Source organism: Periplaneta americana, chromosome 14, assembly GCF_040183065.1.
Source record: "Periplaneta americana isolate PAMFEO1 chromosome 14, P.americana_PAMFEO1_priV1, whole genome shotgun sequence".
Lineage (NCBI taxonomy): Eukaryota > Metazoa > Arthropoda > Insecta > Blattodea > Blattidae > Periplaneta > Periplaneta americana.
Window position 1 is genome coordinate 13,841,307 of NC_091130.1, and position 12,557 is coordinate 13,853,863.

The 12,557-nt window shown below is 35.7% G+C and overlaps 2 protein-coding genes across 3 annotated transcripts in view; both read left to right on the forward strand.

Moving 5' to 3' along the window:
* The window catches only part of LOC138713163 (medium-chain specific acyl-CoA dehydrogenase, mitochondrial-like), a 36,156-nt gene extending 32,475 nt beyond the window's left edge, over positions 1-3,681 (forward strand). The window contains exon 11 of the mRNA XM_069845003.1: positions 2-3,681. Coding sequence (XP_069701104.1) covers positions 2-151 — 150 coding nt within the window. The 3' untranslated portion in view covers positions 152-3,681. The remainder of the gene's footprint in view (position 1) is intronic.
* The window catches only part of LOC138713166 (medium-chain specific acyl-CoA dehydrogenase, mitochondrial-like), a 632,224-nt gene that overhangs the window by 492,145 nt on the left and 127,522 nt on the right, over positions 1-12,557 (forward strand). The gene's annotated exons all lie outside the window — the stretch shown is intronic.

Below are 12,557 nucleotides of genomic sequence, written 5' to 3' on the forward strand. Positions count from 1 at the left end.
GATATTTGGAGGAGTTGGTTTCAACTCTGAATATCCTGTAGAGAAGCTGATGAGAGATGCCAAGGTCTACCAAATCTACGAAGGAACATCCCAGATTCAACGTCTGGTTATTTCCAGACACATCATTGATGCCGCCAAACAGAAAGCTTGAGTTAATTCCTGTTGAAAGTCGAATAAAACAAATTTATTCAGATGGTAAAAGATTGATACTCTTATAATTAGAGACAAGAATTCCATGCAAATGTATATTTTTTATAGGAACGTAGGACATAGCTCAAACTTGTCCATTTCATTACTTTCCAGTTACAAATATGTGTACTTTTTCCGTGCATATTTGCATGTTTTGGAGATAAAAACATGCATAATGCATATTTAAGCGATTTTTAGCTTAATAAAGCTTATAATATACATTAAATTAAGTTTAAATGCATGTTTTAATGTTTTTGAGTGGAAACCTCAGTTTCTCGATTTTTATGTCCCTTATTTTAGGAATCAGGGTTGAAGAAGGAAAAGAAAAAAAAACTAAATAACAGAAAAACTAAAGAAAATGTTAAGATTTTCACAATAAGATGTTAGAAGACCTTTCGGTCAATCTAGAGCATCCACCAGCCACTAAACGAATATTGCACTCCTTTTTCACTGCCTATGTGCCGCTATAAACCAATTTTCAATACTTTTATCACAACCACAACACATTTCAAATCTTATTGTACAATATATAGAGAATTATTACTACATTAACTCATTCAGTACATCACGAAACATGTAAAATGTAATTATTATGAAAGTCGCCATTGCTTCTTCTTCGAATTAGTAGTATTAGTATGATCCACTTCCACTAGATGGAAACCGACACGATTGGCAGAGTCTGCAATACATGAAAATGAAATGATACTAAATTTTAGGAATGTTGCTACAGGTGTGTAGTATTATGTGACAGGTTAGGTTATATTTGATTAGGTGTGTGTTATGTGACAGGATAGGTTGGGTTTGATTAGGTGTGTAGTATTATGAGAAGGATTAGATTAGGTTTGATTAGGTGTGTATATTATTACTATGTTGGCAACACTGAAATCCACTGTTACATTAAAGAAATATGACGGTATTCTTCGTTCACGCACGACGATTTTCATATATAAGTAAGGTACGTATTTAGGGTGGGTTGGGCGGGCTTACAGCTCTCCCAGTGATCACATCAATTTCTACTACTCAATACTTTGAATCCAAGGCATATTTTTTTTATTTATTTATTAGTGGCTGGGACATAAGAAAGATTCACCGGCCTTTCCCTGGACGTAAATTCACTTTTACAACACTTTACCGACGACCCTCTATAGACTGTGTGTCATAAATGGATTTATTAAGTTGGATATTTTGGGGACAGTAGAGAGGGAAATATAGAGAGTTCAAGGAAACTGCCGACAAATAATTTAGGTCAAAAGCACCCTCTTTCAGGGAAGTTATAAATTCTCTCCTTTTTCCAGCACTAGTAGCAATTTAGATTCTCCTAAAATTGGAATCATTTGCTAAACTGTCTTTGCAGTGTGTGAACCTCGTAAGAGGTTAATGTGTTTATTTATTCTGTTTGCGTGTGTTAATGTGGTTCTAATATGCTTCCAATTAAAAGTTCCAAAAGTGTACTCTTTGCACAGTGGATTAAACGAAAGGTTTTTTTTTTTTTTTAGATCCGATGGGGATGTTGTATTCTGCGATTGTTGCAATAAAGAGGTAAACACTGCTATTCTGTTTCCGAATATTTCCTATGGCAGTTGTTCTTTCTAAAAATTACTAAACTTCTTTAAAATAATTAACTAAATTACGATATCCGTTTTTAAGTCGTATCTAGGTAACCGTAAGGTCTATTATAATTTCAGATGAAATGTACTGAAAATTTCCAAGTCGACCAGCATATCGCATCTGCTTCACATATTGCTAGAATGCAAAAAAGGAAAGAATATGCAAAGAATTCCATAGATCCCTCAGTTATGCCCGTGGAAAGTGGGTGTAGCGGCGAAAAACAAACTGGACAGGGTCATAAATTCGAACCCGGACTACGGATTCTTTTGTTCAGTGAAGAAGGTTATTTGTGGCAAAAACTTGAATGAAGAATTTGATCTAACACTGTCACAAATATGTTCATTCAAGTTTGCACCCATAAACTTCTTGCAATGTGCCTACAAATGACTGACAACCGCAGGAACTTCACAGAAATCAATTTATAAATGATGTTAATTGTGCAAAAAAATGAAGTGAGATAAGACATTTGGAACAAAAATGAAAGTGCATATTTTAATGTATTTTTCGCTTGATTATGCATGTTTCATAGTTCGATAGCGCATGAATACATGAATATTTAGGGATTTTATAGTGCATGAAATTCTCGTCTCAAGTTATGATGATTGGAAAATGCAGACTGAATTACATTTAATGAGGAATACAACAAGTTTCTTTTATGCTCGACCATGCCCAAATGTAGTAATTATACACCTGGTAGCAGCCCTTTAATGGACCTCATTAAAGTACACCTATTCATTAAAGTTCAGGTGTTCCACCAATCAGAAAACACCTTTGTAGCAATATGAAACCGCAAGTATCGATTATTCTCGGATATGCAATCGAAAGACAACTAGTGAAACGTCATGGAGGCTGGAAATCCAATACTGTCGCAGAAGGTTATGTTCTGTAACTATAATAATTAGCGTTAATTGTAAATAATATTCAAATAAATTCAATTTGTCATCTCGTTTTTCAATGTCTAAATCAATTTCAAGGTTATATCAAGATTAATGTTTATTTTACTCTCTAGATTATATCAAGGTCAATGACATTTGTTTCTAGGGAAAAATCAATACTTTCGCGTCTGCGCACATCTCACAATTTACGAGATATTGCACAAGGTCATTTCCGCTCCCCAGTCAGATAAGAATAATTTCAAGTTAGAAATATGGTCGAGCATAAAAAGTCGTATGAAACTTGCCTATAACGGTAATTAAGATGCTCGTATGAAATTTATGAAACTCGCGCTCGTTTCATAAACATACTCGCGTCTTAATTACTACCATTATAGGCTTGTTGCATAATGTACTATTATTGAACATTATGAATCGTATTATGTTTTTTTTGTCAATAAAAAATGTAGTTTTGCATTATTTAATAATGCTGTATCAGATATCATAAAAAAAATCACTGTGTGATATCATCTGCAAAGCTGGTAGTAAAATACAACAGCTTTGTAATTTAGTTTTTTTGTTGTTGGTATTGTTTATTATCTATTTTCTTACAAGCCTTTGAGTACCCAATGACCTTTTTTCTGTTTAAGTTTCTGATGGCTTATTTATCGCCAAACGAACCTAGTGCCTTGTGTCTGATATAGATTTACTAAATAATGACCACAGAAACGAGGATAAACTTTTCCAGATGCTGCTCCAAACAGCATTCTCTTTTTGTTGTATTTTAGTCATTTATGAAATAAGTACCGGTATTGAACAATGCAAATAAGTTTTATACGAGAGATTTTATAACATAATATACATACAGTATTTTGTAGCTCATGTTTTCGACAGTGATTGTTGTAATTTTTGTTGTATACATGAAGTTTGTTGAACCTGTGAGCCATTTTATATCAAACATGTTTCTGATTGACACTGCAGAAAACAATATATGGTATACTTTGTTACGTACTGTGATGTTTTTCTTCTGTATTTACCTGCAAGAAGCTATCATTTTATTTCTTCATGGATTTCAACAGACATTTTAAAAGATCTGGCCTGACAACGCTACTGAGCCTGGTGAGTATTAAATAACTTGTGTGATATTGTGTTGGTTTCTGACATTACTATTTTGGCTGACTGGAGTCCTAGGAAAGTATGTACAGACCCAGAAACAAAATTTGGGCCACCTGAATTTTTGAAGTTCCAGTTTTAACATACTGCGCATGCTCAGTGCATTTTCTGGTAAAAAATAAATTCATTTAAAAAATGGTCATATATCAGCATATTGCTTTAACACAAAATAAAAAAATATTATTTATTAAAGAATGTAGTTGAAAGAGCATGATATTGCAAACATGAGTTTCAGCAATAAAATAAAAGAAAGAGAACATGAAAAAGTTGAAAAGAGTAGGAGTTATGAAGGAAATACTTCATCACTACACAGTGAACTGTCACCATTTTGGATTTTGAAAAAATATATAAGTAATTTTTTTTATTGTAAAATATTTTTTTCATATAGCAAAAGAACAGTGTTTTACACCTACTAATTTTCATTATTGTACAAGTTACACTTATTGAATTTGGTATTCCCAAGAAACTAGTTCGATTAATTAAAATGTGTCTCAGTGAAACGTATAGCAGAGTTCGTATAGGTCAGTTTCTGTCAGATGCGTTTCCAATTCACTGTGGGCTAAAGCAAGGAGATGCACTATCACCTTTACTTTTTAACTTTGCTCTAGAGTAGCCTATGCCATTAGGAAAGTCCAGGATAACAGAGAGGGTTTGGAATTGAACGGGTTACATCAGCTGCTTGTCTATGTAGATGACGTGAATATGTTAGGAGAAAATACACAAACGATTAGGGAAAACACGGGAATTTTACTTGAAGCAAGTAAAGAGATAGGTTTGGAAGTAAATCCCGAAAAGACAAAGTATATGATTATGTCTCGTGACGAGAATATTGTACGAAATGGAAATATAAAAATTGGAAATTTATCTTTTGAAGAGGTGGAGAAGTTCAAATATCTGGGAGCAACAGTAACAAATATAAATGATACTCGGGAGGAAATTAAACACAGAATAAATATGGGAAATGCCTGTTATTATTCGGTTGAGAAACTTTTATCATCCAGTCTCCTGTCGAAAAATCTGAAAGTTAGAATTTATAAAACAGTTATATTACTAGTTGTTCTGTATGGTTGTGAAACTCGGACTCTCACTTTGAGAGAGGAACAGAGATTAAGGGTGTTTGAGAATAAGGTGCTTAGGAAAATATTTGGGGCTAAGATGGATGAAGTTACAGGAGAATGAAGAGTTACACAACACAGAACTGCACGCATTGTATTCTTCACCTGACATAATTAGGAACATTAAATCCAGACGTTTGAGATGGGCAGGGCATGTAGCACGTATGGGCGATGCATATAGAGTGTTAGTTGGGAGGTCGGAGGGAAAAAGACCTTTAGGGAGGCCGAGACGTAGATGGGAAGATAGTATTAAAATGGATTTGAGGGAGGTGGGATATGATGATAGAGAATGGATTAATCTTGATCAGGATAGGGACCAATGGCGGGCTTATGTGAGGGCGGCAATGAACCTGCGGGTTCCTTAAAAGGCAGTAAGTAAGTACAAGTTATATTTATGGAGCAAGAAATGTTGAATATTTCCAAAATTTTACTGCGTAAGCTGTACTTCCCCTTAAAAATACTAGAAATTATTGTTGTTCACACAATTGTATATGAATCAAATATATATTCATACCAGAGCATGATATTACATAGACTGTTTGTAGAAATATTAAAGTTAGGTTGTCGACCTGGTTGGCAAGTTGGTATAGCGCTGGCCTTCTATGCCCAAGGTTGCGGGTTCGATCCCGGGCCAGGTCGATGGCATTTAAGTGTGCTTAAATGCGACAGGCTCATGTCAGTAGATTTACTGGCATGTAAAAGAACTCCTGTGGGACAAAATTCCGGCACATCCGGCGACGCTGATATAACCTCTGCAGTTGCGAGCGTCGTTAAATAAAACATAACATTTTTAAAGTTAGGTTTTTTTTTACAGAAGTAGGCCCACATTTGTTACAAGTTCGTGACTTGTAAAACAAAAATCTCACATACACATTAAAATCAGTATTTTGACTTTATTTTGTCAGGAAATGTAAATGTAAAATATCCAAAAAAGAAGTACGGTTATATGTATTTACTGACGTGTCATATTTGTATGATCAAATGAATGCTGGAGCTGGTATCTTCAGTGAACTCTTCTCCTTTTATGCAGCAGCCGGTCAATACAGTTCTTCCTTCATCAGAGAAGTCAAAGCAATCAGGATACCACTGAAGCAGTTAAATTATTTCCAAGATAAATTTGAAAAATCAGTTTCATTTGTAGACACCAAATCTACTATTCAAACCATAACTAATACGGAATTGTCGTATCTTCTCAAATAGAGGAATGTAGAACATTGTACAAACAGTTACTATCCAAGAAGAAGTTCATTGTTTTCCAGTGGATTCCTGGACATTGAGCCTGGAACGAAATTGCTGATGTTCTAATCAACAAAGACTCCCAAATCCTGCACCCAAAACAGGACCAACATCTTTCCGCACAGTAAAGAGATTTATCCATGTATTGTGGGTCCCTATCACCACGGCATGGCGCGTCCTCAGGTTGCGGATAGAGGAGACGGCCTCCAGATATGGAGGGTAGCTGCGAATATATTGAATAAGCAGTCGTGGACAGCCGATAAGGGGTGGTCCTCCAGCTTGGGGGTTGGGCGAAGGGCTAACAACCCATCACCGTAAAAAAACAGCTTGTTACGTATCCCTATAATAAGCCTCGGAATAGGACTGATTCTCTGGCACGACCACAGCAAAGGAATAAGGATTTGAGATTTGGCACTTGGAACGTAACTAGTCTTTATAGAACAGGAGGGGTAACATTAGTAGCAAAAGAACTAGCTAGATATAGAATAGACTTCGTGGGAGTACAAGAGGTTAGGCTAGATGGGAATGGCATATCACAAATAGGAGATTACTTGTTGTATTATGGGGAAGGAAACAATAATCACCAATTAGGAACAGGATTCTTTGTTCATAAAAGAATAAAATCAGCAGTAAAAAAGGTCGAATTTATCAGTGACAGGTTATCATATTTAGTACTTAAGGGTAGATGGTGCGACATCATAGTTATAAATGCTCACGCCCCTACAGAAGAGAAAGACGACCATATAAAGAATAGCTTCTATGAGGAATTGGAACATACTTTTGATCAGTTCCCTAGATATCACATGAAAATTTTATTGGGGGATTTCAACGCTAAAGTAGGACGGGAGGATATTTTTAGACCAACTATTGGAAAAGAGAGCCTACACGCAATTAGTAGTGACAATGGAGTTAGATTAGTCAACTTTGCCACATCGAAAAATTTAATTGTCAAAAGTACAACATTCCCCCATAAGGATATACATAAATATACTTGGACTTCTCCAGATGGATTGACACACAACCAAATCGATCACATCTTGATAGATAAACGGAGACATACTAGTATAGTAGATATTCGAACTTTCAGGGGTGCAGACTGTAATTCTGACCATTATTTGGTGATTGGAGAATTAAGAGAAAGATTATCAGTAGCCAAGCGAGTAGAGCAACAAGTTAATATTACTAAATTCAATATTTTGAAATTAAAGGACGAGGAAGCTAAGCAAAATTATCAGGTCGAAATTTCGAATAGGTTTGCCACTTTAGAAAGTTCCGACGAAGTTGAGAAAGAATTAGATGTTAATAGCGTGTGGGAAAATATCAGAGATAGTATCAAAATTGCAGCTGAGCAGAGCATAGGTTATTATGAAACTAGGAAAAAGAAACCGTGGTTTGATGAAGATTGTTGCATGGTAGTAGAAAGAAGGAAACAGGCAAAATTGAAATTCTTACAGGATCCAGTTGAGGAGAAGAGAGATAATTATTTCAATGAAAGACGGGAAGCAAGTCGTACACTTAGGAATAAAAAGAGAGGTTACTTGAAGGAAAAACTGAATGAGGTAGAAACAAATAGTAAGAATAAAAACATTCGAGATTTATATAAGGGTATAAAGGAATTTAAGAACGGATATCAGCCAAGGGTAAACGTGATCAAGGATGAGAATGGTGACTTGCTTGCAGACTCTCCATCAATCCTAAACAGATGGAAAAACTATTTTGCGCAACTACTAAATGTACATAGGCCAAATAGAAATGATCGGGACGAAATTGAAATACAAACTGCTGAGCCATTTATACCCGAACCCACGCTTTCAGAAGTCGAAATTGCGATAGAAAATCTGAAAAAGTACAAGTCTCCAGGTATCGATCAAATTCCAGCAGAATTAATACAAGAGGGTGGAAGTGCATTATATAGCGAAATTTATAAACTTGTACTTGCTATTTGGGAAAAGGAAATTGTACCAGAACAATGGAAGGAGTCCATAATTGTACCTATTTTTAAAAAGGGGGACAAAACCAACTGTGGTAACTTTCGAGGAATATCACTTTTGTTGACGTCGTACAAAATTTTGTCCAATATTCTTTTGAGAAGATTAACTCCGTACGTAGATGAAATTATTGGGGATCATCAGTGCGGTTTTCGGCGTAATAGATCGACTATTGATCAGATTTTTTGTATTCGACAGATAATGGAGAAAAAATGGGAGTATAAGGGTACAGTACATCACTTATTCATAGATTTCAAAAAGGCTTATGACTCTGTTAAGAGGGAAGCATTATATGATATTCTTATTGAATTTGGTATTCCCAAGAAACTAGTTCGATTAATTAAAATGTGTCTCAGTGAAACATACAGCAGAGTCCGTATAGGTCATTTTCTATCTGATGCTTTTCCAATTCACTGCGGGCTAAAGCAGGGAGATGCACTATCACCTTTACTTTTTAACTTCGCTCTAGAATATGCCATTAGGAAAGTTCAGGATAACAGGCAGGGTTTGGAATTGAACGGGTTACATCAGCTTCTTGTCTATGCGGATGACGTGAATATGTTAGGAGAAAATACACAAACGATTAGGGAAAACACGGAAATTTTACTTGAAGCAAGTAGAGCGATCGATTTGGAAGTAAATCCCGAAAAGACAAAGTATATGACTATGTCTCGTGACCAGAATATTGTACGAAATGGAAATATAAAAATTGGAGATTTATCCTTCGAAGAGGTGGAAAAATTCAAATATCTTGGAGCAACAGTAACAAATATAAATGACACTCGGGAGGAAATTAAACGCAGAATAAATATGGGAAATGCGTGTTATTATTCGGTTGAGAAGCTCTTATCATCCAGTCTGCTGTCGAAAAACCTGAAAGTTAGAATTTATAAAACAGTTATATTACCGGTTGTTCTTTATGGTTGTGAAACTTGGACTCTCACTCTGAGAGAGGAACATAGGTTCAGGGTGTTTGAGAATAAGGTGCTAAGGAAAATATTTGGGGCTAAGCGGGATGAAGTTACAGGAGAATGGAGAAATTTACACAACACAGAACTGCACGCATTGTATTCTTCACCTGACATAATTAGGAACATTAAATCCAGACGTTTGAGATGGGCAGGGCATGTAGCACGTATAGGCGAATCCAGAAATGCATATAGAGTGTTAGTTGGGAGACCGGAGGGAAAAAGACCTTTAGGGAGGCCGAGACGTAGATGGGAGGATAATATTAAAATGGATTTGAGGGAGGTGGGGTGTGATGATAGAGACTGGATTAATCTTGCACAGGATAGGGACCGCTGGCGGGCTTATGTGAGGGCGGCAATGAACCTTCGGGTTCCTTAAAAGCCATTTGTAAGTAAGTAAGTAAGTAAAGAGATTTATTCGTAAGACCATTATTAGTACTTCTCAAGGTCAACTATCAACAAGAACTATAGTCAAAGAGTGGGGTAAAACCATAAAATGTATCTCAGATTCTCTAAAGCCGTTGCAAAATTACTCCTCCTCACCAACCATGACTGTCTACGTCATCACTTGCATCACATCGACAAAATACCAAACCCACTATGTACACTGTGATCGGTGACGAATTCAGGGGGTGGTCTAGGGGGATATTCTCCTCCCAGATTCCAGGATGCCCCCCCCCTCCCCGGAGATTTCAGATAGTCCTTAATTCTTCTGACTTTATATTCATAATATGGTCTACTTTAATTTTCATTGAGAAATCCGAGCTTGGTTCCCAATGCTTTATTTATAATTAGAGCCCGGATGTTAGGCAAAATGCCTTTTTTAAACTGAGTGTACCGGTATGTATGAAAGACCTATTAGAGGTAAACACGTTTCCACACATTTGGGGACGATAGGCTCAACTTTTATTTTGCCTGTTTTACCTCCCGTTGCCTATTTGAAGGTTAAATACCTTTTTTAGCCTTTTTACGTAGTTATTGTACATTTTCTATACTTTTAATACATTTAAAATAAACCGCACATAAATTATTTAAAAAAACAAAAAAGAACGGTTGTAAAATTAAAAATATTTATTCACCTCACACAAATATTTGCTGAGAATCTTATTCTCCACCAATACATGTGTTTCCGAGAACTCGTAAACTTTTCTTCCCTACCGATTCCATCTTTTATGTCACTTAACAAAGATATTTGAACAGTATAATCCTCAGTGCTCAGGTCACTTCGGGGTTTACCAGCGAAAGAAAAGGGATGAGGGAAGTATTAAAAGCAAGTCTCCAGGTCCCATTACTGTTGTCACTTGCACACACAAGTCACGCGTACTTTGAAGTCTCTAATCCCTTCTCACACCCCTCTTTTTGAGACAACACACAGTCAGTTTTTCCCGATCTCTGAAAGAAAGTAGAGCTAGTCCTTCTGAAATAAGTTGTTTTAAGTTTGCTCCAATCGTAGAAAGATCTTTTTCCACCATGAAAAACGTTTTCTCTGACAGGCGGCTCACTATGACAGTTGACAACTTAGAAAAGCATCTTGTTGTGACATGTAACCAAGGAAAGTGAGTACTGTATGGGATAGTTTATTAAGTGCGATTGTCTATTCTTTGTCTGTTTTCATGAATAATAAATGCCTATTTCACTGCCTCTTTTTTAGTGCCTATATGTCTGCCTATTTTAACCAAAATAAATGCCTAAATATCCGGGCTCTATTTATAATATCTGCAGTAAAATTCTGTCGTTGCAGGTACTCTTGCATTGGTCAAACTTATACATTTAGTAATTCGTGAGGGTCTTGGAAGTAGATCACATGTACTACGTATTAAAAAGGAAACATTTTCTTTCCTGGCTTGCTAGATTTTGCCTTTTGCCAGATGTTTGCTTTACTCGTAGTTATGTTGAATGCGATATGTTCAAGTAGAAATATTTGGCGAGTTTATAAAAAGCAATGTTGGTACTTGAAACACGGAAGTTATAACTTTAGTATTTTGGCAATAATTTCCTTTCGTTAGATTAACCCTTTCTCTTGTATTTGTGCCAGGATACTAGAACAGCTTATTGTCCCTTGGTTAATAACAATGATGCTGAGTCACACTGTTATTTTTGTGTCTGTATTTGTTGTATATGTTTTTACTTTTTGTTTGTTGTATGTGAGACTAATTTTTATTATTTTCAGTTTCTAGTTGTAAGTTATGTTCAGTTGTCTTTTTATGTCACATTCATTCTGTCACTCGTTATTACTGAAGATTAATTGCATTGATGTATAATTTGATATAATTTTTCTTGTAGATGTATTACATTTCTGATGGTGTGGAAGAGAAGGCCTGATGGCCTTAACTCCACCAGAATAAATAATAACTTCCATGGTATTCATACATTGCTTCACAACTATAATCTGAAACAAGTCAAAAAACTTAATACCGTACTACTATAAAGTCTTAATTTATAATCACAGTTGAAGAGAAGAGGTTTGCAATATAGTCTACTAGTACAACACAAAGTTTCAGTATCAATTTCATGAAGCGTTGTTGAAGGTCATGAATTCACCTACAGAATAGAAGGCGTGAGAAATGAGATATTTCTTTAATTTGGCCCTAAATAATTTTATGTTTTGAGTTTCATTTTTTATATCGATAGAGAGACTGTTAAAAATTTTTACTGCCATATAACGCACTCCTTTTTTGATAAAACGATAGACTTGCTGGTAGAGTATGAAAGTCATTTTTTAAGCTCATTTATGCTATGAACTGTTGAATTAGTTACAAAGTTTTCACGATTGCATACGAGGAAGATTATTAATGAAAAAATATACTGACAAGCCAAGAAGTTTTCCATCTGGAATGCAAGCTGGACTTAGTAAAGCCATTGATAATACAGTATGTTAGAAACTCCCTCTACAGTAAGTAGAACACTCAGAAATCCGCTAAATATGAAAAGCAGATGGTAGCACTGGCAGCTCTCTGGGCACTCACAAACTGAGGCAGATCCTTCACTGAGGATTACCAACATTCCGAGCACCAGCAGTAAAGAACTGTTTTCTACACTGCAGATAGAGTTTTCTAACACACTGTATTTTTATATATATAAAAGACTGAATTCTCCTAATCAACAGAACTTTTAATCAATTATCTATCTTATCATGAAGCACATGTCCTAAGTGTGTACAATGTCATAAAGTTTATCGTGGACTTTAGCCGGTCTAGAACCAAAGTTTCTCTCATTTTTCTGTTTGGGGTGCTTCTTTCTTGTTGGTTCACTTCCTTGCTGAAGAGGATTGTTGCAACTGGGATATATGTTTCCTTACCAGCAATGCCTCAGTGTTTCACAGTGAAGCCTCTATGATAATATATATTGAGCTTCTTCAGTTGTGACACATAGATCCATTGAGTGTCGTTGCTTAAATTTAAACTGAAT